Raw genomic sequence first — 27900 nt, forward strand, 5'->3', positions numbered from 1 at the left:
TACACTTAAAATGTTACTACGTCCACTGGTATCGTGTGCATTACATGTACAGTATGGTTGCATGGATTTTCCAAATGCTAGACGTTTCTTGTATTGTACCGATCCAAAGAGACCCTCGGCATGTCATAGGTTTGACCAATCTGTTCATGGAATCATCTTGACAAGACTGTTTAATAAAGATCGAAACTCCATCACATTTAAGGAGAAAGAATTCGGGAGTGTGTGCAGATTGTGTCAGTAAACATTAATTCAAAGCATCTATACTTGCGTATTGTAACATGCAATGCGGACGAGCTGGTGTATGGTCGTATGTCTTGCATGTATCGCCGAGGCCTTACACTCAGGGATTGTTAACCTATTTACTCAGGTTTTTGTTGACCATTTTAATATATTTACAAATACACTATAGCTATAAAGGGTTTCTACTTGATTGGACAAACACTAAAAGTTCCGTGATTAACAGGTACTACATGTAGTATTTCATCAGAAGATGATTGTTTCTGAATGGTTGGTTTCTACAATTTGTAAGCACAAGAAGAAGCATTGGGGAAAAATCATAAATTGTCTGATACAAAGACTTTATTTTTAGTTACATTCACACTTACAAGTGTATATTAAATTACACACAATCAATGAAGTACTGAGTATACATGCACGACTTCAAATAAAATAAAACTTTTCAAAAATAAAACTACTAATAACCCTTAATGATCATTCATATTCATGTACAAAGTGATGAGATTGTAGAAACTGTGCAAGACTAGACAAGTTCCTCCAAATGCCTGATAAAAAAAATTAACCAAAAAAAATTACTTGTAAACATCTATGATCGGACAAGTTTAAAACTATGACCAGTGTTCAATTCTTTAGGCGGCAACCATTTCATTTTCTTCCTTTTCAGGCATCTCATTACACATCCAACACAAAAACAGGGATTCCCTACCCCACCAAAGTTCACAGCCCTTACCAGGGGCTTTAAGAGTTTAGGAAAACTAGTATCCCAGTGGTTATTTATTTCTTCTGTAGTCGGTAGATGGAATGTAAAATCGGTCCAACGTCTCGACACCTGATAAAAGGCTCGGACATTTCTCTCTTTGTCACTCCAATTCTGAGCCAGATCCTCTCCTAAGCTATAACTAACGTAGTCTTCAGTAAAATGACCAACTTTGGCCAATTCAGATTCTGGATCCTTTGCTTTGTTGTATCTGCAGGTCTGAATGGCGACATATTCCTCATATATCCTTTTTACAGGAGTGAGCCACAGATACGAGTTTTCTGTATCCATGATGAGGATAAGGCGGGCACCAGAATCTCTCCTTTTGCTGGACCACCAGTCTAGCAATGTCTGAAGGCTGAGAGACCGACCATCTGAAAACAAAATGTTAAGATTTATATCACACACTAGCAATGGCTCTGCTATAATTTGTATAATTGTTTAAAGCTATATATGGCGTATCTGAACTTAAAAAAAAAAAAAAAAATGATACGAGATTGCGCGTAGATAGAAATGCACACGATATAATAATTATGCTCTTTACATTCAAATTAAAATTTTCACCAATTTTGAACTTGAATAATGTCACGTTTCAATAGTTTTTGTCTGTTATCTAAATGTGCAGTCGGTAAATAAATGGGTTATTGTTTTAATGTCTTGATATCTTTAAAACGGAATTGACTTAAATTGTTGTAATTTACAGAAAAGCTCCATCTTTATATAAAGTAATAAAACAAATAGAAAGAACTGGATAAGTTGAACTTATCAAAAATACACCATATATGGTTTAAATGAAAATGATCAATGTTTGTTTTCGTCACATTTCATATTTAATTGTCCTGAATTTGCTAAGACACCTTCATGCTTTATTGCCGTATTGCATACGACCAAACATCATCCCTTAACTTGCAACCATTGTTTCTAAAGTTATTAAACTTTTTTTGTTATGAAAGAGAGGTAGCTCTTGATAAATTCTAAACATATCACAATTGTATTTTAAAAGAAAAAAGTTTTTTTCCTATATATATTTCAATGTAAAATTTTGATTCCCCACTGTGGCCCCACCCTATCCCCGGGGGCCATGATTTGAACAATGTAGAATCTACACTACCTCAGGAGGCTTCCACATAAGTTTCATCTTTTCTGGCCCAGTGGTTTTTGAGAAGAAGATTTTTATTTTGTTTGTTTGTTTTTTATTTAACGTCCCTCTCGAGAATTTTTAACTCACATGGAGACGCCACTACTTGCCGGTGGAGGGCTGCACATTTATACCTATATTCAGCACTCAGGGTCATTGAGCAGTGAGGGATCTTTTACGTGCCAACACCTACTGCGACACAGGACCTCGGTTTATACGGTCTCATCCGAAGGACCAGCCTACATGTCCCGCAGTAGACTCGAACCCGTGACGTAAGGATCTACTCCTTACATCGCAACTCTAGAGGAAACGCTCTAACCACTGCGCCACACGGGCGACTGCTTGCTTGATGTCAAGTAGAAAAGAAAGAGATTCTGTAAGATACAATGCATTGATTGTGTAACTGGACTGTCAAACAGTCACAAAAAATACCAATTTCAAGGATAAAAGAGATATCAAAGTGTTTGTACTATATGCATTTCAGAAAACAGGCCAGCGATTTTTTCTACCCATTGGGAATGGGTCTGGTACTGATTCAATTGGGAAAATAGTGCCAAAATAGGCACTGGTACAACAAAGGGAAATTTTCTGTCACAACAACAAAGTACATTTATTTTACGTTTATTCAAACTTAATTATTGCACTTTGTAAAGAATAAACAACAAGCAATCATTGCTTTGCATATTAATGTACCTTGTTCTTACATTTTCATGCTTTCAAGTTGTCAACAATTTTTAACAGTCGAATTGGGAATTTTTAGTGTCAAAATTGGAAAAATTAATGTTAACTTTTTTGAACTTGGGAATGGTACCGTTTATCGGTACCATTTATACAAGGGGAAAAATGCAGCAAGCAATTAAAGTACAAGAAAATGAAAGTCAAACATTATCATTATAAACGTCTAGGGAGTGTGGTTTTTACCATTTTAACCTGTAAGAATTTCCCTGCTCCTTAAAGAAATGTTTAACCCCAAATGAATGAAAATCAGGAATACAGGATGCACTTTTGTAGTTTTGTTATTTGATAAATACCCTGGAGGAAAGAAAAAGATTTTCAAAGAATTAAGAGCCCCACCTTAACATCAAATCCCCTGATCGAGGGTCCACGAAATTCAAAATTTTGGATGAGGCATCCTTGCTCATCATATATGTAAACAGGTCGAAAACACTTTATTTCTTATGAGATCAGCATAAATTTGCATGTTAAATTAGCTATCTGTTTACTGACCAATCAGTTGAATGAGTCGCAGTTGAATGAGTTTGTATTGATACTACAAGTATCAATACAAACTCAGTTGTATTGAAAATAAAGAAAAACTCAGAAATTCATTTTCAATTCTTTTTTGAGACTTATGAAAGAAATACTGAAAATGATGTATAATCTTTCATTTCTATGCTCACATTTACAAATTTTGCTTTGTGAAACCTTATATCAACTTGTAATACATCGGTGTAAATTATTGTTCAGAGACATAGGTGCTATTGTGTCGATAAAGCATTGAGTGTATTTTTTTTTCACGTGATATACATGGACATAGTTTTAGACAGCAGTACAAGGTTCGCAATTATTATAACTCCTTAATATCATCAAAATGTTTTTATGTACATGCAAATGTCAAAGTGTTTGTACGGTATTTGAAGCAACTATGAATCATCTAAAACAACTCCAATATTAAATGTGCAACGGACAAAAAGAGATAGCAAAAGGTCACCTGAGAAATATATTTATATGAAATAAATGTAAAATAAATCTCCGTATTTGTCTGGAACATTCATTTGCACCTATCAGATGTCAGATTTAACATATATATTTTTAAAACTATTAACATTTACAGAAAAGGGCACATTTAAGTGTCATCTTGATGCACATTGCAGGTAATCAATATGTCAATCATATCTTTTGAACAACAATGAACAAAAACAACATTTTCACACTTGGACTCATTACCTGTTAAAGCCCAATCTCCTGAATCGTATGTTTCTCCAGAAAAATATATGATATAGGTATCAAACTGTGGACCATCACTTGTCCTGCGATCAAAGAATGCCTTGACCTTGCTTTCTAGGTTGTCAAGAGAGATACCACTAGTAGAATAGTCACAGCCGTAGCAGTCAATCATGTGATGGGAGAAAAACTGGTTCATTTTGTTGAGGGAGGCTGTAGCTCTAGTTCCAATATCCTGGACCAAGGCACCAGAGAGTAGAGTGGCACCAGTGTTCATTCTATAAGAAATGTGCAAAGGCATTAAAATTGTCAAAAAAATACTGTATTAGCAGAAATTTTAGTGAGCAGGGGTTTAGAATTACACTTTCCCATTGCACTTTGTCTCTTACAGCTACTCTATAAGTTTTCTTAATTACTCTCCTTTTTCAAAATAGGAAAAAATAAATATCATGTACTTCATGCACATATTGTACTGTAAGTTAATTCACAAAGATACATCTTTACACAAGAAAGAAAACAGTTTGCAGTGATTTGTTACTTATCTCTTTTTAAAAATAATGAATCAAATTATTCATTATGAAAACTGTCATATCAGTTCACTGTCTCCAAACAGTAATTTCACACAAATGTATTCATTTCCTACCTATGTCCCGTGTTTGGAGCAATAATTGCATACCCTGTCACAGTCCCTCCAAGAGAGGCTCCTAACTCCCAAAATAGACTAAGGGTTGCACATTCAATTGGCAGCAAAATTGAAATAAGGCTTAGGCTGTAAGCAGTTCTTGTTGTCCACCCTATACCCATCAAAACCACAGTTGTTACTAAGGTGATGCACACCAATCGCTGCGAGATCAAGCTGAAATGACGAACACCTTTGGAAGCCATGATTTGGTTCATGTTTTTGTTTTCATCTGGAAGACTGGCAAATGTAAGGTTGCAGTCAGAGATTTTACTCATGAGTTTCCAGCAAGTAATGAAAGACAAGAAATGAAAGCAGAGCCATAAAATGGCAAATAAAATAAACAATGGCACAACAATGAACCACTCCTTATGATTGCCAGACAACTGACCAATAATTCCCCCTGTTACTAAATTGAGTAAAAAAATAAATAAAACAACTGTATGCCTCCAGAATCTGGGCAATGTAAAGAAAGATTCCCATCTCTCTAAAGTGGACAGTCCTGAGAAATACAGGTCAATGATTGGTTCAAATGCATGTCGACCTACAAAACAGGCTAGGCCGTATATGTTTACAGAAATGTTCAAATCATAATAAAACACAAAACATGCCAAACACACAAGTCCAATAAAGTTCAACAAACCTAGATAAGATTTCAACCTTATGGCAACTAAATTGCATGACACTGCTAGCATCATAAGAGAGATTGCAATAGCGTCATTCCCAGTGATCAAAGTAGAAATGGCAAACCCTATTCCTTCCAGGACCTCTACTTTTGAACACAATGATGGAATGTGATTGTTCAGCCTCAGTGCTCTCTGTAGGACATTCCAGAAACAGTGCACACACAAACTGGTAATAAACAGAATATTCATCACCTCCTGAGGCATCATGTACTGTATCTCTTTCTCCTCTGAGAAAATAATAATTCCCAGAATGCACCCAAGCCAGATGTGGAACAAGATCTGTCCTATGTATGGATAGTGAAAGTAAAACTGTAGGGCACAAGAAATGCCAAACACTAACAGGCCAACCAGGGAGATAATCAAGATGGCTGTGTTTTCTGTCACTTGCCACTGAGTGTACAGTCCCAGTCCTAAAGCCACTATCAGAATGACTGTAGACAGGAACTTCAGCTTTTCCAGTTGTCTGGTTTTGGAGGTTATGCCTTTCATTGACACCATTGTTTCCTTTTGATTTGGGTTTACTATGTGATAAGTTAAGTTCCAGTCATGATTCCCTTCCTTTTGTCTGGTCTAAAGAGACATTCTTACTCCTCTGTCTGATGTACTGGTATTCTTTTTAATACCTGTCAAAAAAAATTAATAAATAAATCAATAAATTCTAATAAAAATTATATTGCAAAGTAGATTATTTGGGTCTTTTAAAAAACCACATTTCACTCTTCAAAGGTACCACTAGTAAGGAGACCGAAAAATTCACTAGAAACCATTGACAAGCCTTACTGCATGGTTTCTTATAAAGATAACATGGGGGAAAATGTGTACTTTGACTGATGGGATTTTCTTATTTAATTAAATATCAAAAAGCATGAATTGAATCATAAACAATCAAGTCTTGTATTGGAAATCAGCAAAACGTTGCAATATGTTGTCACAAACTTAGCATATTAAAAGCAATGAATAATGAATGCTACCAGCTATTAGGATGACCATCATATGGTAGCTCGATCTGAGTTGGTAGATCACTTGCACATGTAGTTGAAAGATCATGGATTTGCACCCTGGCTATGAAAATTCTTCAATAAAAAAAGGGTAGCAACCATTCCTTTGCCAAGCGCTAATGGCATTTTTGAGTGAAATTGTTGGTCTTCAAGCAGCAGGCCTTACCATGCTAAAGAACCCTCACTGCTTGGTGGCCCAGGTGCCAAGTAAAGGTCTAAATTTGAAGCTGAGACTTTACCACCATCTGGTGTAAAATTTTACAAGTGAAATAATCTTGCAAGGAATTTTAACTACAACAATCAATCACACAGAATTTTGAAATTCTGGAAAAAAAAATGAAGAATTCAGAATTGGAAAATACAAATTAAACATACCGGTATGTAAATTTCATTAAACTTTCTAAAAGTAATTAACCTGTTCACCAAATTATCCATGAGAAATCACTCTCAGGTGACTGAATAAATCTGTAGCAATTTAAACTATATACAAGGGACATAACATGATCATGTACGACAATAGAAATGGTATTTCAATGGTATCTCAATTATCTGTATCCAAAGTTATCATTCACTACACTCACAAACACCTATATTGTCAATTAACATCCAAAGTCAAATGATCATATGATTAAATTTTTCATAAAAAAAAATATCTTACTAAGAGAAAAGCATGAGAAAAATTACAATACTGTGTGCATAATTTCTGTTTAAATAAACAAAATCTTAATAACAAACTACCCAGGTGTAATATCACAAAAAAGTCCTATTACATATACACACCCTTCAGTTTTCCTGACTCAACCACTCTGGAATTGCTGTATGTAATACTTTTTATGCCCCCGGATCAAAAGATCCCAGGGTATATCATTTTTGTCCTGTCTATCTGTTTGTCTGTTATCAACTTTAACCTAGCCCATAACTATTGCACTGTCAAGGGTAAGGCTTTAATATTTGACATGAGTGTTCATTATGACAAGACCTTTCCATTGGTACAGAAATTTTTGATCATGTGACCTCAACTGTGACCTTTGACCTACATTTGAAAAACTTTAACATTGGCCATAACTATTGCACTGTAGTCTACATCCCACTCCAGAACTGTGTTACGATCGGGGGCATAGTGTTTCACAAACACATCTTGTTTTTTATCATGCAGATTTCTGTATAAATTCATAAGCAAATTGACATGTGAATTTAATGGATAACTGATTGCAGTTGGATAACTACATGTAATTGCAAATTTTTTCTTGTGAATTGGATACATGTAACTGCATGATTACAATTAATTTCATACTTTTAATCATCTGGATTTCAAATCAAATTATTTGCAAATTGATTTGTGAATTTGATTATATTAGTGAGTTAAGGGGTACATTTTGCTCAAAAAAATAATTCTTAAAATGATGAATCTTCATGAATATGACTCTTCATGAATTATTCATGAAAAAATATATTCATGAATATTCATCAACTTTCTTTCATGAATAAAAATTCATGATTTGAAAATGTCCAATAATAAGTTCATAGGATCTTCATGAACATTTCATGAACATTTCATGAATAAAATTCATGAATAATTCAAGAAAAATCATGAATTATTCATGATCATCTCGCAGGGGAGTTTATGAAAAATGCAAGAAAATGATCCTTTGAAGCTATATACAGATGAGTTTAACAAATGTTGAATTGGGGATGTTGAGCATGTTGAGAAGGCAGTGAGTGAAAGGACTCCACATTTATGAATAATGTTACTTTTCAGCTAAAAATAATGAACACGACATAATTCTTACTAAGCAAAATATTATTTCAAGAAAACTTATTATGGATGTTCATCTGTCAGTGATGACTTTTTTGTTAAGTCAATAAGAGTGAAAAAAATAATTTTTATATTGTCCCATTTTGCATATATATCCCTTTTATTATGCATATTTACTTCTCAAACGTATCATTTTCTCTGTAATTGACCTGACTTCAAACGTCAACTTTGAAAGTAAATATCTTCTTTTTTGCAAATAAAATCAAAAATCTGACAAATACGATCTCTTCCGAAGTCTTTTATTTAGCATTTCTGAGTACTGGCATAATTGCCATACTTTCCAAAACTTTGCACAAACAGTTTTTGTAGACCCATCATTTTTGCCAAAAAATCGCCATTTTTTGTGTGTGTGCGCATGCGCGGACTCTATTTTCGGAGTCTTTTTCAGTCTCAATTTCTTACTTCCGGAAACGCTGTTTTTGGAGTTCGTCTAGACTGGTCTACATATTTCTGTCACGGTGACACTGGTTTCGGAACTTCTAAGCCATTAAAGCGATGAAAAAGATAAAATTATTGAAACATATATGTTTTTCTTCGTTCAACAAATGATTATTAGTTCTTTCTTTGATGTGAAGAATGTTTTTAATTAGCCTAAAATCACGCTTACCTTTTTAACCCGAAATTCCTTTGAAGGTATGTAAATTGAAGACGATACCACCGCTTTTGACTTCATATATTAAGAACTCATACAATAATAGTAAGATCATTATTCTCAGTAGCGATCATGGATTTTTCATTATGAACAGATATTTCCTGAACCATAGGGACTTGAGACAATCTTAGCAAAATCGGGTATATAGTATAATAATCCCCCGATTTTGCTAAGATTGTCTCAAGTCCCTGTGTGCTGAACATCAATGTAAGTATTCAAATGTTGGAGCGAGGCGAACTCTCAAGACCAAGCAGCTTCTAGCTAGGTCATTGCGCGTCACAACATAGCAATACGGTGGGCCGTTCATGTAATAAATGCAGTTCTTTTCAGAATATTCGTCTCAAATGTAAATAAAAGTAATAAACAACAATGTTAAAAAGTTCACTGGGAAATGAACTTTGTTGGTACATGATCAAATCTTCTGAGAAGCCCTTCGGGCTTCACAGGATTTGATCACGTGATCAACTTTTTAACATTGTTGTTTATTTCTTAATTAAAAATAAGACTTTTTACCGGCACATGAATTTAAATTTGATGTCACCTAATGGGATACTGAGATATTTGAAGATTAAACATTTGTATCTAAATTCTTGTATTACATGTATATATTACATCCACCCCCATAAAATGCATAAGTTTACATGAAATTGAAGAATCAATGCTTATTTATTTAAAAACTGTAAATTAGCCTCAGAATCATTCTGACTATTTATTTTAACAAGCAGACAGACAGATGTACAACTAATACTAATGAATGTAAATTTCTTTTGACTGGTAGATCTAATTGCCTTGGAAAACATGAATAACTTGAAATGGACAGTCACGAAACATTCTTCTGAAATGTTGTTAGCAATTGGCATCTTCAAAGAAGCTGGTAAAAAGATGGGCTTTGATATTTAATTAGTAGATTAGAAAAAATGAAAATGACCATGTATTCCTTTGTCGTGACTCATTAAATAAAAAAAGATAAAATAATGATGTTGACAAAAGACACATTATAAAACTTGTTCCAGCAGTAATTGGATATCATTACAGTTTTCTTTACTTTATATTTTCCGATCTTCCTGTACCAATGACAGTAAATTATTCTAAGCTTCAACAGTGGAATATATTTTAATACTAGCTGCTCACCAACTCTCAACTCTAACATGTCTGCATGATGTTGAATAATGAAAGAAATTCAGAATTCTCACCAATCCTTCAACATCATTGGTTCATAGATTGACAATTCCAACTTCACAAAACTCATTACATAAACAGCATTAATGTACAATATTATATTCATATTTGAGTCCTTGAATTTATAATGATCTTACATGTACGTACTGTAAAACAAATTAACTATTCTCAGTGACTCAAGTGTCCTACTTAAATCTATCCTAAAAATTGCAAGTTAATTCAAAGTCTCTTTCTTTTACTTATTATACATGCTCAATGCCAGCCAGTCCTCATTTAAACAAGAGGCCCAAGGGCCTTAACAGTCACCTGAGTATAATACAACAATTTAGAGGATCCATAGAGTATAAAATGAACTGAAAGGTGAAGCTTTGTTGCCCAAAAGCAAGAAAAATAGGATTATCAGGATCAACAAAATAATTAGTCTAGCATTCAGTAACAGTTCCTAAATTAGGTTCTAATCTGTTCCCCATTTATCACAATCACCACACAGTACATTAACAAACTATCAGTCTTCTATACTATTTTAATTCCTAATGTTGAAAACTCTTATATTGGCCACTCTTGGTTTTTGATGAACATTTAATAAGGCAAGTTATTTTTGTCTCATTTTTATTTATCTATTACTTAAAAGTCTAACTGATCATTAAAACTATGAAAGTACTTTTTGTATTATACAATAAAAATTCTTGCATAATTCTCTTCAATTAACCTTTCAAGTACATTATTTACAGTGATTAATTATCAAAAGTAAATGGTAAAGGGGAATAACTCCTCTCAGAAGAATACAAATTAATAGAGCCCTTGCCGGGACCAGAACACTTGACCAAATGGTCCAGATGTTCAAAAATCTGGTAAAAATTACCCTTCCTTATTCAAACATTTACTCTTTTTGCCTCTGATATATCCAGGTGCAGAGAAGATTTTTAAAGAAATAATGCATTTTTACCACAGATTCACTATATTATCAATACAGCCCCCCTCCCCACTGAGAAACACCAGAGCCTTTGACCTTGGGACCAGAAGTTTGCTCATTATAAGTAATCACTTTGTTTATCTGCTTAACACTAAGGAGCAGACAGGATAATTAAATAGAATTAATGCATTTTCACTATATTATCGAGCCCCACCCTTAAGCCAGCACATCTGACCCAGGGCTCATGCAATTCACTACTCTGGAAGAAGCACTCTTGCTCATCATAACTATACACATAGCTTCTTTGCTTTTTAACCAGAAGCAGAAAGGAATATTTTCAAAGAAATTTTGGTTTTTCAGTATATAATCAATAGAGCCCCCCCCTTTTCAAGCAGAGCCCTTGACCCTGGGGCCATGAAATTCACAATTTTGGAAGAAGCATCCTTGCATATCATAACAATGTACTTAGTTTGTTTAAATAATACCCAGGGGCAGAGAAGAAGACTTTCAAAGAAATAAATCACCTTCACTATAGGATCTACATAGCCCCGTCCTAGCACCAGAACCCCTGTCCCTAGGGCCATGAATTTCACAATTTTGGAAGAGGCATCATTGCTTATCAAAACAATGTACTTAGTTTGTTTAAATGATACACAGAAGCAAAGAAGAAGATTTTCAAAGAAATAATGCATTTTCACTACATTATAAATAGAGCCCCACCCTAACACCAGAACCCCTGATCCAGGGGCCATGAAATTCACAATTTTGGAAGAGGCATCATTGCTTATCATAACTATGTATTTAGTTTGTTTAAATAATACCCAGGAGTAGAGAAGAAGATTTTCAAAGAAATAATGCATTTTTACTATATAATCAATAGAGCCCCGCCCTAACACCTGAACCCCTAAACCTGGGGCCATGAAATTCACAATTTTGGAAAAGGCATTCTTGCTCATCATAACTATGTACTTAGTTTGTTTATTTAATACCTAGGAGCAGAGAAGAAGATTTTCAAAGAAATAATGCATTTCCACTATATATATAATCAATAGAGTCCCGTCCAAACACCAGAACCCCTAACCCTGGGGCCATGAAATTCACAATTTTGGAAAAGGCACTCTTGCTCATCATAACTATGTACTTAGTTAGTTTATTCAATACCCAGGAGCAGAGAAGAAGATTTTCAAAGAAATAATGCATCTTCACTATATAATCAATAGAGCCCCGTCCAAACACCAGAACCCCTGACCCTGGGGCCATGAATTTCACAATTTTGGATAAGGCATTCTTGCTCTTCATATCTGTGTACTTAGTTTATTTGATTCCCAGGAGCAGAGAAGAAGATTTTCAAACTTTAAGAAATAATGCATTTTCACTATATGATCTATATAGCCCCACCCTAGCACCAGAACCCCTGACCCTGGGGCCATGAATTTCACAATTTTGGTAGAGGGCTCAATGTTTATTACAATGATGCCAACAGTTTGAATGGTTGATGTCTAGGAGTAAAGAAGATTTTTAAAGATTGCATTAATTTTGGTGTCTTTAGCCCCACCCCTTAGGCCCCAGGGGGGCAGGGACCATGAAATTCACAATTTTTGTTCCTCTTCACCTATAGAAGCTATATGCCAAATTTGGTTGAAATTGGTTGAGCGGTTTTAGAGAAGAAGCTGAAAATGTTCAAAAGTTAACGCACGCCGACGGACAAAAATGGATAGCAATAGGTCACCTGAGTGACTCAGGAGACCTAAAAAACATGACAAAATATAACATTTATTGAAAGTTTCCATAATGAATCCAGAAGTTTCACACATGTACATACATGCACTGAATGATGACCGCTGTATACTGCAAAAGTGGAATACACATTGCGCTAGTTTTAATTTCACTATGTTCACTATCAAAGTAATCTATATAAACACTCAACTTGTAAACAAATCAGTCACATACAGCATTAATATATCCTTGTTGGTTTATATTACATTCTCATCACTACTCTATAACAAGATCTAATTATCTGAAGTGACTGCAAATGAAAACCAAAATCTTTCATAGGAATCAATGCCACTTTGAGCCCCTATGGGTGCCAAATGCAGAAATCCGAATATCAGAATTTAAAACCTGTAATATTCTGTATCTGTGTGATATATGGTCAATCAAATGTAAAGAGACTTTTATGACTAATTAAACAGCTGTTGAAGGAGAAGCAATATGTCTTATAAGTATAAAGGACAGACAGATAGGGATAACACCACCATATCTGTACATGCATTAGAATGTCAACGTCTGAAAAATCCTGGATGATAACTGATACTTAATTTTTAGCATGATAAGAACAGGGATTGCCTGACATACATGATATACCATAGGAAATTGATAATCAATTTGAAAATGATTGCTAGTCTAACAATTGATTTTGAAAAACTTTAGAACAGAATATTGAAAAATCAGTATATTAATTAATTTTACTAAAGTAGGACACCCAGCTATAGGAACCTGGTGACTGATTTTTATCACTGAAAAGGATAATTATACAGTTGAATCATATTTTGTGGGGGTTGAACCTCAATGAATTTTGTCCAGAATCCTAACCTATGAATAAACAATGTCAAAGAAATCTTAATATATGTTTTATAACAACATTATTTATAGCAGTAATTAAATTAAAGAATTCTTGTGCATGCCTTTGTTTTCTGATGAGTATATTATGCATTTCTTTAAGGTTTTTCTTTTGCATTCTTTTTGCTCCTTCCAAAAAAGAAGTACATTTAGTCGTTGAAGTTAACGTGTAATTTCAGCAGGGACCTACAATGTATATAAACTATTATTATGCTTCCTGTCAGTTTGTCTCTATATAATCAATACCCAACTATTTTTGCATAGTGTTCTAAGGATTTATATAGCATAAGCATACTATGCCGAGATAGTGTACAGCTTCTTTTTCTGAAGGAAACCCGACAGCGCCCATGCCGGGGATTGAACTCATGATCCCGAGATTGTCAGTCCGACGCGCTACCAATTATGCCACAGACGCCGTTATCTAAAACACTGTATTATAATATATATAAACTTAGTTTAAAATATTTTACACTTAGAGAAAATCAGAAGTCTCTGACGAGACTGTAGCTCTACTGGTTTGCACTCATAACGAAGGAAGATAAAAGTAGCACTTGGACTTGAAACTTTGCAACAGCTGCAATAAATAGAATAATGATCCTTGGTTTAGTCTCTTTTTGTGGCAAGATTTATTGCAATCAGACTAAAACTGTTGAAAGAATTTTACAGAAATTTAGATTTTAATAACCATGGCAACATCATTCAACAAAACCAAAAAACAATAAAGACAATTATGTATCTTAGTGTAGTCTACTTGTGTGCCAAGTTATACTGAAATCAGACCAAAACTGTAGGAAGAGTAGCATTTTGAAAGTATTTCACAGAACACAGAAATTTCTAGTTGCCCGTGTGGCGCAGTGGTTAGAGCGTTCACTCTAGAGTCGCGGAATAAGGAGTTGATCCTTACGACACAGGTTTGAATCCCACTGTGGGACGTGAAGACCGGGTTCGGATGAGACCGTATAAACTGAGGTCCCGTGTCGCAGTAGGTGCTGGCACGAAAAAGATCCCTCACTGCTCAATGGCCCTGAGTGCCGAGTAAAGGTAAAAATTTGCAGCTCTCCATGGGCAAATGGTGGCGTCTCCATATGAGTGAAAAATTCTCGAGAGGGGCATTAAACAATAAACAAAACAAACAAACAGAAATTTCTATTTTTAGCAACCATGGCAACACTGTTCATTGAAAACATAAACCAATAAATAGAATTATGTATCTTAGTGTAGTCTACTTGTGTGCCAAGTTATATTGAAATCAGATCAAAACTGTAGGAGGAGTAGCATTTTGAATGTATCTCAAGGAAATTTCTGTTTTTAGTAACCATGGCAACACCATTCATTGAAATCGAAAAAACCCATGTACAGAATTATGTATCTTAGTGTAGTCTACTTGAGTGCTAAGTTATACTGAAATCAGACCAAACTGTAGGAAGAGTAGCATTTTGAAAGTATTACAGAGAAATTTCTATTTTTAGTAACCATGGCAACACCATTCATCGAAATTAAATACCAATATACAGAATTATGTATATTAGTGTAGTCTACTTATATGCCAAGTTTTATTGAAATCAGATCAAAACTGTAAGAGGAGTGGCGTTTCGAAAGTTTTTCAAGGAAATTTCTATTTTTAGTAACCATGGCAATACAGTTCATCGAAATCAAGAACTGATAAACAGAATTATGTATCTTTGTGTAGTCTACTTGTGTGTGCCAAGTTTTATTGACATCAGACCAAAACTGTAGGAGTAGTAGCATTTTGATAGTATTACAGAGAAATTTCTATTTTTAGTAACAATGGCTACACCGTTCATCGAAATTAAAAACCGATACACAGAGTTATGAATCTTAGTGTAGTCTACTTATATGCCAAGTTTTATTGAAATCAGATCAAAACTGTAGGAGGAGTAGCGTTTTGAAAGTTTTTCAAGGAAATTTCTATTTTTAGTAACCATGGCAACACCGTTCATTGAAATCAAAAACCGATATACAGAATTATGTATCTTTATGTAGTCTACTTGTGTGCCAAGTTATACTGAAATCAGACCAAAACTGTAGGAGGAGTAGCGTTTTGAAAGTATTTTCCAGAAATCTCTATTTTTAGTAACCATGGCAACACCGTACATCAAAATTAAAAACCGATATACAGAATTATGTATCTTAGTGTAGTCTACTTGTGTGCCAAGTTATATTGAAATCAGACCAAAACTGTAGGAGGAGTAGCGTTTTGAAAAATTGTTTAAAGATGGACGGACAGACAGACAGACAGGACGACGGACACATTACTATCGCATAAGCTCTTCTGGTCTCTGACCAGTAGAGCTAAAAATTAAACAAAATAATTTTTCTAAAATAGTTTCTTGCAATTTTTTCCCCTTCACTCAACTAACTTCTCTGAAACTATTTGTACATACACATAATGCATGGAACATTCAAAATTAAAGAAAAAAGATTATGACGTACATGTAGCACAACTTGACGTCATAATAGGAACATGAATGTAAGAGGTGATTAAACATTGGAAATGGAGAAAATACTGTCGTTTTTATACAACAGTCAGCATAATAATAACAATAGTGTTGTACTTTGCATGCACTATGCCTAAATAGTAGTCAGGGTTTGACACATAGTGCACTCGCCTCTGGCTCGTGCACCATGTGTCAAACCCTGACTACTATTTAGGCATAGTGCATGCAAAGTACAACACTATTATATAAATAGTATACACATGTAGGTCCAGGGCTTGAAATAGTTGATGGCCCGCTGGTCTGGGACCAGCGAATTTTCAGTCTGGGCTAGTACATTGCAGAGGGCATGTGCCCTGTGGGTCAGCATTTTTGTATTTCCTTGATTATCTCCCCTTTGAAGGGGACTTGGCCCTTCATTTTAACAATTTAAACTCCCCATCTTCACCCAAGGTTGTTTTGTGCCAAGTTTGGTTAAAATTGGCCCAGTGGTTCTCGAGAAGAAGTCGAAAATGTGAAAAGTTTACAGATGGACGGATGGACAGACGGACGGATGGACAGACGACAGACAACGGGTGATCAGAAAAGCTCACTTGAGCTTTCAGCTCAGGTGAGCTAAAAATATTACTATTATTATTATGGTTTTGGGCCAGTCTTTTTAAAATCTACTGGCGTCATTGGACAGTGAAAGTACTTAGCTGACCAGTAAAAATTTAGGGTGATTGCCCTAGTGACCATGAGTAAACAAAAATAATTATTTCTAGCCCTGAGGTCCCTGATGTCGGACTGTCAACGTGAAGTTTCTTTTTAAATAAATAGTACACAAATAAAAATCTATTCAAAACTATACATATTGTGTTTCTGGGCCAGAAGAGTTGATACTTATGTGAAAGCTTCATTACATAGTGGTAGGGATGTCAACGAATATATGAGTACTTGACTATCGTTCGATCATACCGACTATCGACTAAAATTTCTTTAGTCGGTTATTCGTTAAAAATGTGTTAGCTAATAGTAAATTTAAATTCAAGGTAATGAATTTGGATCTGCCCATTTCATTTATTTACAGATCAAGATCGTAAGTAAAACTCGGGATAAGGTTTAACTGTTTAAAGGAAATTATGTATATGTCGATTTATGTTCGGCAAACATGCCTCCAAAATCTACAGTTTTTGGCATACTTTATATGATGTTAGGATGGAAAAACAGTGAAAAGTAAGTTATCAAGTTTCTGTGAAACTGAACTTGTATTCTGCAGTGGAACATCAAATATTATGTATCGTATGCCGAATCCGTCAAACATATAGTCTTAAAAGTAAAACTTTCCTAGTAACTTCTCCGCAAAAATGACAAAAAAGCAGAACCGGAAAGGAAAATGTTGCTAACACAAACATGATTATCAAGGAATGTCTACCTCTTATTGTTGCAAATGGAGAGGGTGTTCAAGAATTGTTTGGTTTTGATTTAAATAATAAAGTTTCAACCTGCAATTCCATAAGATTTGACGTAATGCAATATTCATAAAGAATAATTAAACAGCTTTTACAAAATTGTAAATACATGTTAACTGGAGGATAGTTAGTGTAATTAAATGGTGTTTCTTTCTGATATTAATATCATACAGTCATTTTAAGATTGTATTGATTGTTTGCACAAAATCACATAATTAAAAGTTATCGCAAGCTCTCTCTGTTTTCATAAGAGACACGCTTTAATTGTTTACCAGTCATAGCTATAGATCACTATCAAAACACGTACAAATGACTTCAAGTAACGGGTACATGTACCAGCCTTATGAAAAAAAAGGACAAATGCCAGTGTTTGATATTCTGCATTTAGATAAAATGTGAAGTAAATCAAATACAGTGGATACATGTAGATGTATTTATTGTACAACGTAAATGTTTACGATTCAGAGATTCGTTGTATAATGTGGATAGCATAGTATAAATATTGTACAACTAGTCTATAAAAGACAAATAGTAAAATGACATGAAACATTAATTTAAATTTCAACGAATATTCGACTATCGTTCGACTAAAGCCTCCGACTATTCGACTAAGCTGTCAGAATAAAATTGACATCCCTACATAGTGGCCATCATGGTAGCTCAGACAATAGAGTGCTTGCTCTGTGATCGGAAGGTCTTGTGTTCAAATCATGGCCGTGACTGACCTAAGTCTATAAAAAATAGGTAGCAACTGTTCCTTCGCCAAGCGCTTGGCAATTTGAAGTGAAAGGTGCGGGGCCTTCGGACGAGACCTTAAAAACCAAAGCCCCATGTCACGGTAGGCTTTGGCACGATTAAGAACCCTCACTGCTCAATGACCCTGAGTGCTGAGTAAAGGTCTAAATTTGAAGCCCTTCACCAGTATGTGGTGACATCTCTGTATGAGTGAAAAATTCTTGAATGGGACATAAACATCATACAATCAATCAATCATTACATAGTGTTCATTAAAGTTTTTTTCAAATAATGACCTCCAGGGGTTGGGTGTCACAATTTGCAATTTGCAATCTGTTTTACATAGGAATTTATCATGTTTACTCCTTTATCATGTTTATCATGTTTATACAGTGCTCATAGGATATCGTTTTCATATCCACAGTTGTCACAATGGTTTTTGTTTGAATTTGATGAAGTATATTGTAGATTTACAAATACATGTATGTATAACACAGTGTAAAACATGAAATAGCTTTGCATAAAACATGAAATAAAAAGAATCTCCCATGGTTTATGGTTAGATATGATTTTTTATCCAACTCTTGTTTTTCTATCCCCTCGCCAAGGCTCTGGGATAAAAAAAACAACTCAATGGATAAAAACACACAACTCAATGGATAAAAAACATATCTAACTAAAAACCATGGAAGATCCTTAATATACATGTATACAGAAAATCTCTAAAAATCTTCCTCTCAAGAACAGCAAGCCCATGATTATAGTCATATTTATATGGAAGGATCTTCAGGTAAAGTAGACTCAAGCTTTTAAGTTTGATCAAATCATGACCCCCAGGGCTAGGGCAGGGCAACAATGGGCAATCAAAGTTTTACATTAGGAATATATAGGAAAATTCTTTAAAAATTTTCTTCTCAAGAACAGCAAAGCAATGATTAGTCATATAGTTGAACTTCGGTATCTCGAACATGGAAATCTAAAATACCATGGATATGTTGAAGTGATTTGGAAGTCCCAACCACTTATTCTTTAAGTATTTTATCCTCGATATCTTGAGTCATTGGATGTCTCAAAGTTTTCACTCAGTCCCATTGAGTTTGGGATAACAAGTCTGACTGTATTTTTAAATTACATTTGTCAGTGTCTTTCCTTTATACATGACAATAATAATTACAGGTAAACTTTGTTATCTCGACTTCAGCAGCACTATCGGAAAATGTCGAGATATCCGAGGTGTCGAGATATCAGAGTTGAGACTCAACGTCCAAGATTTCACTGCATAGCAAAACAGAGACAAGTTTTTATGTACATGACTTCAATAGACAGTGGTTCGTCTCATAAAAATTTCAGCAATCGTTCTATTTTAACTACAAAATCTAAAGTTATTTTTTAAAAATCTCATTTATAAAATGTGTTCTTTCTCTATATCAAAATCTTTCTTTTACAAAGTTTTTTCCATCCAGCATTTCACGTGTAACTTTGTTTTTGTCAGAACAGGATATGATATGCACTCTATTAACTTCAAACAGTATAGAGTGACTGTCAACATCCGATATACAGAAAAGTATTAAATGCATATATGTTTTACTTATTTCATTTCAGGAAGAAAGCTCATTAAAACAAACTTTGAAAGATTTGTGTATTTGAATTAACGTACTGATGTTACAAACATGTATGCATGAATTAGGCTAGATTCAGTTAATTGTGTCATTGATTGGATTGTTTTTCCTGGATGCATTTTTACCATAAAATATCAATTCCTTAGTTAAGCAATTAATGTCTCAAAGATGGTCAATGATTGAGGCTTGGGATTCTTCTACAAACACAGTCTATAAAATTAATTAAGCAGTGTGCAGTCAAAATAGTGGTGTGAAAGCTAGGTGTGAATTTCTAACAATGTCAATATACACAGATTTGTCCGTGCATGACAAGCGACCATCTGACAAACAGTTAGGTTTAGTAGAGCAGAAAATTGCCCCAATGTCGACGTATACCAGGCAAATTTTGCTCTTGGGACTGTGAATATATGTCGAGATAAGCTGGATGGTTGACATTACCGAGGTCGACATATCAGAGTTTTGCAAATCATCTATATATGGTAAATACTGCCAGGACTGTGGACGGACGTCGACATATCCCAGATTGTCGACATATCCGATGTCAAGATATCGAAGTTTACCTGTAAATTGACATTCAATTTTCAATGACATGAAGCTGATTATGTGATCAGAATTTCTTATGTATGGAAAGCATTCAAAGCAAACAACAGGTTTAGACTGTGATGTCACATAACATCATACATGTATGTTATATTGCATTTCCATAACAAAGTCTAAATAGCGCGTTTTTTTCTCTGTAATGCAAATAAAAATAAAAATATAAATACAAGAATTAAAATATCATTTTTCAGAGTTTCTTTTGGATATGACAAAGTTGGTACATGATCAAATCTACTATAATGCCCTTTGGGCTTTATAAGATTTGATCAAGTGACCAACTGGCTAATTGTATTCGGCGCGTCGGCGCGCTCGCGCAACAGATTTTGTTTATTAAATAAATTATCGCTTATACAATTCCGTTAGCATCGGGCGCGATATCATAAATAATCAAAGTACTGAGAAGTACAGAGAGCCGGGCCCATTTACAGAGAAATGAACAAGTCCGTTTTACATGAAACATACATTGTAATTACAGATGAATAACAACAAGACACTGGAAGAATATGTAACACAAAAATATATTTATGGCATATAGTATGAATAAAAAATGTTTAAAAAAAAATTAAATAAAATGCAGTTTGAATTTAACAGCGTAAACAATTTATCACTTGTATCGTTTCGGGGTCTAACATCACTTACAGAAGTAAATAAATATTGATGCAACAAGGTCAAACGTTTATACACAGACGGGTCCTCAGCGGGGAGTTTTGCATAAAGGTGTGCATCGGGTCACGTGCTCCCCGCACAAGTGTTAGCCTGGTAACAGAACCTTTATTTATAGAATGTAAAACTAGCAAACTTGATGAAATTACCTTTCGCATTTTTTTAGACAAATAATTTATTGAAGAAAAGGGGAGAAAGATTATTACCATCATTTTTTTTTTTTTTTTTTTGAGAATTTCTTAGTTAACTTAAATTTGTTTGATTAAGTGTTTGTATTGCTTCAAAGGTGGTTGAGCATACGTGCTACATGTATATTCTTACTCATATTTAAAGATGTACACGCTATATAAACGCGATTTTTTATGTGAAACAAAATGATTAAATGATTTGAGAAACATGATATGTAATAAAAAATAATTACTTTCCACAAAGTTTTACTAAATAAGTCGTTGTAATTACAAATCAATTAAGCAAGATCTGCAATTAAGAATTCAGCCTTTTCATGAATATTGATGAAGAAGTGCGTAAACAGTATATAGACACGCATGTCCGCAGGAAATCATAGACAACAAGGTACGTTACATTTTGACTACTATTTTGAATAAAATTTAATATCTGTAATTACAGAGTAGATGGTTAATAATGGTTGTTATCAAAATAAGTATCTTTAAACAAAAAACGTATGCCATCCATGTCAAAAGCTATTTTGTATATCAAACGGCCTCGTTTTCTTGACGCCATTTTTGTTTATCAATCTAAAAGTAGCGACGGTGTCACATGATGCATGAATTTAAATATAGCATTACTTTCCTAGTAGGATAATAAATAATTATAATTTGAGATCTTTATAATGCGTTCATTTCCAATTGTGTAATTTTCAATATTTTCGTAACTTTATTTGGTAAACAAAATAAATAAATTTCCAACTTTATTTTTAACTGACGCAAGTTATAGCGTGTATATCTTTAATTTGGCGGTGAGCTGAAGCAGCATTTCCGGTTGAACACCGTAACATAAGCCGGCTATTGCTATACGAGCAATGAGCCCGGCTAAAAAGAGAAAGTTTCATAGATAGAATTATGTTTTTGAAGCTTCAACATCATTATTTAACTGCCTGTGGTTTCTTTTATTCATGGCCACTAATTAATACAGTAAATACACTGGTTTTATCAATTTTCATTGGCATCAATTTTTGTGTAATCAGCGAATGACTCAGTATTTCATGAACACAGTTCATCATAAAACTTTTTGATAATTATGCTTCTTACTTTAATGACCATCAAATTCTATTTTAATTTTCACTCTGCAAAACACAAAACCACAACAATTAATGTTTAAGGAATGTTGAAGGAACCATTGTACATGTATTTTCTATGATTGGATTTTTAATGAGATAAGTGGTTGAGGAGACTACAATATGGGGAGGCAGGACTTTATGTATACTGGCACATGATCTGTAGTACAAATGATCTGTTTAGGTTTACAGGCCAGCTATTTCTGTAACTAAAGTTACCCCCCCCCCCTCCTGAAATAAAGACAAGTTAATTTTTAGTAGTAGATTAAGTATTATTTTAATACGTAACAAGGAATCTTTGTCAAACACTGATTCCAATGCGTGGCAGCTTATTGCCATGATAATCAAGTCTCTAAAAAGGGGGTTAAACTCTAGAGTCTAGGGTCATTACGTAATACCGGTAATTTTTTGTTATACATAAAGAGAGAGAGAGAGAGAGAGAGAGAGAGAGAGAGAGAGAGAGAGATAAATCGAAAGTAGGCCAACTCAAAAAATTGGGGTAAATTTCGGATTACTCTAGCACAAATTGTGGTAAGGCATGCAAGGATCAAAGGGGATCCGGATCCCTGGAAAATTCAAATTTATTTAAACTGACATAGTAAAATTACTAAAGCTATGCCTCGGACCTCTTTCCCTTGCGATTTGAGCCAACACCTCCTAGGGAAAAATTTCTGGATCCACCCAACAAAAATTACAATCCGGCTCGGGCTTTCGACTTGAATATAAGCGATAATGCTTAAATTATTAAGAAAATCGATGTCATTTGAGTGTTTTAATGCAGGGAGAAAATACTTTTGTGATATTGGGATGAGATGGACGCGCTGGCGCGCCGACGCGCCGAATACAACTAGCCGACCAACTTCATATTATATCCCAATTAAACTCTAAAAATGGTATCCAATTTCTTAAATGGAAGTATTGTTATGTATTGTCATGTGACATACAGACCCTAAAACATGCTACTACACCTCAGAAACGAACCGTACCGTTCCGTGCAAGAAGCGTACCGTACCGTGAACAAAGCGAACCATACCGTGCACAAAGCGAACCGTACCGTACATAAAACGAACCGTACCGTACAAGAAGCGTACCGAACCGTGCACAAAGCGAACCGTACCGTTCATGAATAATTTTTGAAATAATTATGCAAGCCACGCCCCGAAAGCATTCCGAATGACCAAATACAGTAATTAATTTTCTTTTATTTCTGTCGATGCAGAGCACGTTAAAGAAGGACGGAAAATAATCCAAAGATTCAAAATATTATTGTTAAGTACCATGCATCTGGACTTAAATCTGTTAATATAAGGAAACTACTCAAAACTAGTTACGACTTCAATACAACTCGGGGATTCCTTATTCGCTATGCATGATCGGGCTGTGCTTGACTAACATTTTTTTCATATTAAATGCAGCATCGTAATATTTTCGTGTACAATTTATTATAAATAAAAGTGAATTATATACTTTATCGTTTATTTCTATAGCTTTTATCTACCCTATTCTTTTCTCTATGAACGTTCTCGGAAACCAAGACACATTGCAAAATGTATTAAGATCCTGTGCTATTTTCCGAAATCAAGCCCTTAAAATCATTTTCTATTCATGTAAGTAATAGTTTTAGGGAGAAATGATTACAGATTTAGCAACAAAAATAATTTTTAAAAAATTACGGATACGAACTAAATTGTCAATTTGAAAGCGGACATGTCAAAATCACTAGGAAAAAAATAAATAAAAGCGATGTATATATAAATCATATGTGTTGGTTTACACTCCTCTGATCTACCCAAGATGTTATCGCCAATATAACATACTACCAAAAAGTTCGATCGCCACATTTTCGCATGGAATTTTCAGTTTAATACATGTAATTAAAAAAAAAATCTGGATATGTCAGAATTAATTTTCATTCAAAGCATTTTCCCATTTCATTTGCTTTATTCACTGAAACCTGCAGGTAAAAATATTTTACCTAGAATTAACACACAAAGCCCAGTTTAATTTTTTTTTTTATTTTAATGCGTAGTCCGTGCATGCGTGTTCATCCAAGTTTTTTTTTTAAAGAAACACTGTGCATTTCTTGCCATAGAATTTATACACAAAGCCCACTTTAATCTTTTTTTTTAATGCGTAGTCCGTGCATGCGTGTTCATCCAAGTTTTTTTTTTTTAAAGAAACACTGTGCATTTCTTGCCATGGTCTCATCATCTAGACTGACGTCTTTCTATACTTTCGTTATTTACTCTAAAACATTTGAAATTTCGATCAAGCATTGTCAGCACACGTAAAAATTTAAGCTGTGTATATTGAACCGAATCTAATCCCGTTAGTCCAGATATGCCTACATTCACACGTGTATCAACAGTTGCTGTCTTAAATAGTAAATCTACAACAATGAACCATTTTAATCTGCAGATAAACAGAATTTTATGTGCAGTCAGCTTTTCCTCTAGAACTTCAATAAAAAAAGTTTGAGTTTGATAAGGAAACAAAGGGGGGGGGGGTAGCACCCGGCATGGGCAAATTATTCATTTTCAAAGTTTTTGAGGACTGCATATTATTTTTTTCCAGGTAATTGAAAACAGACTATTTATTTATAACATTTTGACATATTATTTAGTTCGGAAAATCTGTCTTTGAAGCCAATTACGCGCACAAAAAATAAAGTGATATTTTGCACTAATTGTGTGCACTTCTACTTTTTCAATGTATTTTTCCAAGTAAGCAAAAAACCTAAGGAATCTATGTAAAAAAAAAAATATTTATATATAATTCCTCGTAAATAAAAATGAAAATAATAACTTTTTTTTTATTGTTTGTTTGATCATTTGGTCAAGAGAAAAAAATGTTCTCATTTTTGTTTTGTTTTTGTTTGTTTGTTTGTTTTTTTAATGAAGCAACAGTGACAAGAACGTAAAAAGAATGGTAGACGAAATGAAAGCATGAGGGATTTATAAAATCAAACTCATTTGTTTAAAAGTGTGATAAGTGAATATTTTAAATAATAGTTGTATTCAATTAGGAAAATTAAAAGAAAAAAAAAACCATATGTACGCTGATTCTTTTAAAAAAAAATACAGAAAGGCCTTTACGGGGACGCAACCAAAATATTTTTTTTCATCCTTGTTATACAGTGTTTGTTGATATGTTTGATTTATTTCTACGTTATTGAACCATAAGGCGATGTTGTGCAAAATAAGATAATAAATAGACAACTAAAATTATTTTAAATATTGAAAGTATTTCATACAGAAAGTAAATTTAAAAAAAAGATAAGTTAATAAGACGACTAGTTACATGTAATAGCAAAAATACAGCTGTAAAAAAAATAAAGAGATAATAATAAAGAAATAAACGACTTTATTAATTAGCCAATCATAAACTAAAGTATACAGGCTCCGCCCACTTAATTTACATACCGTTCACCAAAGCGTACCGTTCACAAAACGAACCGTTCCGTGCAAGAAGCGTACCGTACCGTGCACAAAGCGAACCGTACCGTACACAAAACGAACCGTACCGTGCAAGAAGCGTACCGTACCGTGTACAAAGCGAACCGTACCGTTCACAAAGCGTACCATTCCGTGCAAGAAGCGTACCGTACCGTACACGAAACGAAATGAACCGAACCGTGCAAGTGGTGTAGTAGCACGTTTTAGGGTCTGTACCAACGTATGTGCAGTGAGGTAGGTTCACATTGTCGCCTGCAACAATATGAACAGGACGACAATATGTACCATCACAATTGCCCTGCATGAAATAGCATAAGAGCACGTCAGTGTGATTCACACACCAATTACATTCATAAAACTACAAAAAAAACTTTAACAACAATATCTGTGTGGGCAACAATATGTGCAGTGAGCAGGGCTGTCAGTAAGACCCAGGGGCCGGGGAATTTTCTCACCTATAATGACATAATCCCCCCGTTGTTCTAGTATTCCTCCCTCAATCCCCTGTCGGGAGGAACCTCAGACCACCTTCTACTTTTTTAATGTTCCTTGCTATATCAATTCTTAGGGACAACCCTGAGTGAGGGTCGGCACATACTGTCACCAGCAACAATATGTACATATTTAACTTTTCAGCCAGCGACAATTATATGTACCAATAGTCAAAAATAGATAAAATGACAATATGTACCGTCACAGGCCATCACCATATTTGATATAATAAATGAATATCAACCACAACAATCTGGCAAGTTTCACAAAGTAACCATGCAGATAAAGACCTTTGACCCCTGACACCCCAACCCCAAGAAACAGGAACCTCTTGTAAAATGGTAAGAAGAGTCAAACAATAAGAGATGATATGAGAAATATATATGAGAAATACATTTTCAGGGCTAGGTGTTTACCTTTTTTTTTTTGAAAGAACCTATTTCATCAAAATAGCACTGCATTCGTGCTATGATGCTCACTGCCTTCTCAGAGCTCTAAACTATGGTTTCTGTTTTAAAATAATTAAATTTGTTGACTTAACAATATGATATTGTTAAGTCAACTAATCTAATTATTTGAATATCCAATTGCAATTGGTTTAGAAGTTAAATATATATTCAATACATATTACATTTACAATAAAACATATAAAAATTCTCAATTCTTAAACACCATGAAATTTCACACCATTTCAACCGACCCCCCCCCCCCAACCCAACCCAACCCAAAACAAAACAGGAAAGTCAAACGTTTGTAGAAATTTCCGTTTCACGAGAAAATTCGGTATAAACTTTGTTGAGAAAATGTCCATGAAGAAGTAAGTCTATCAGTTGAAAGACTCATACGCATTAATAAGGTTATAATAACAGTTAACAACAGAGTATTACCACTCTCCATTCTTGTCGACAAATACTTATTTCATTCTCATCATGTGGTTTCTGGTTGAATATTCGACTTGTCAGATCGGGTTGCTGATCGTCGTTACAATAAAAAGGTTTAGAAGATCGAACCCGACTTTAAAAAAATGCAGTCTAGCTGACTTGAGTCACAAAATGAATTATCAAATGAGTAATGATTATAAGAACTTGTAAGAAAAGATATTTCATTGACCAATAAAGACATAGCTCTAGGTTACATGTATTTAATATGATTCTGTAGACCATTCACTTAACAAAGTGCCCTGGAAGGCAAACATTATTTCAACAGAAATTGATTTAATTAACAGTAATCAAGGCCGTCGGAACGGGGAAGGAGGGTGCAATCGCGCCCTCTTTTTTGAAATATAATAACACTTATGCAATATAATGTTAGAAGTAAAATAAAATCATTTTTTTAAGTTAATTAATTTGCCTGTTTAAAGTAATTACCAGTCCTGTTTTATTTTGTTTATTTGATTTGTGAAGAAATGACTATTAAAATGCACCCCAAACATAAGGAAAAAATTGCTCTGAGGAGGAACATCCCTCCCAGACCAACCCAGAGGAGTACCTGTAAAGTACAAAAAGAATTCAAAGAAA

General features: G+C 34.3%; 1 protein-coding gene across 2 annotated transcripts; it reads right to left on the reverse strand.

Moving 5' to 3' along the window:
• Positions 1 to 559: 559 nt before the first annotated feature.
• On the reverse strand, positions 560 to 27327 carry LOC133187564 (transmembrane protein 168-like). 2 transcript variants are annotated; one of them, XM_061322968.1, is made up of 4 exons: positions 27251 to 27327; positions 4720 to 6064; positions 4080 to 4354; positions 560 to 1368 (listed from the first exon to the last, which is right to left on the reverse strand). In XM_061322968.1, the coding sequence occupies exons 2-4, from the start codon at positions 5937 to 5939 to the stop codon at positions 824 to 826; spliced, it is 2040 nt and encodes a 679-aa protein (XP_061178952.1). In that variant the 5' UTR covers positions 5940 to 6064; positions 27251 to 27327; the 3' UTR covers positions 560 to 823. The 2 variants fall into 2 exon arrangements, with proteins under 2 accessions (XP_061178952.1, XP_061178953.1); XM_061322969.1 differs by having other exon boundaries at positions 27271 to 27289.
• Positions 27328 to 27900: the final 573 nt, after the last annotated feature.

The sequence above is a fragment of the Saccostrea echinata genome, unplaced genomic scaffold (genome assembly GCF_033153115.1).
Source record: "Saccostrea echinata isolate AGI-Se365-2 ecotype Australia unplaced genomic scaffold, CSIRO_AGI_Sech_v1 ptg000015l, whole genome shotgun sequence".
NCBI classification, from domain to species: domain Eukaryota; kingdom Metazoa; phylum Mollusca; class Bivalvia; order Ostreida; family Ostreidae; genus Saccostrea; species Saccostrea echinata.

Coding starts and splice junctions, on each gene's coding strand:
- LOC133187564 (XM_061322968.1), bottom strand. CDS start 5,939: ATGGTGTCAATGAAAGGCATAACCTCCAAAACCAGACAACTGGAAAAG. Junction 4,355..4,719: donor GCTCCAAACACGGGACATAG/GTAGGAAATGAA, acceptor CATTTCTTATAG/AATGAACACTGGTGCCACTC. Junction 1,369..4,079: donor AGGAGATTGGGCTTTAACAG/GTAATGAGTCCA, acceptor TTTTGTTTTCAG/ATGGTCGGTCTCTCAGCCTT.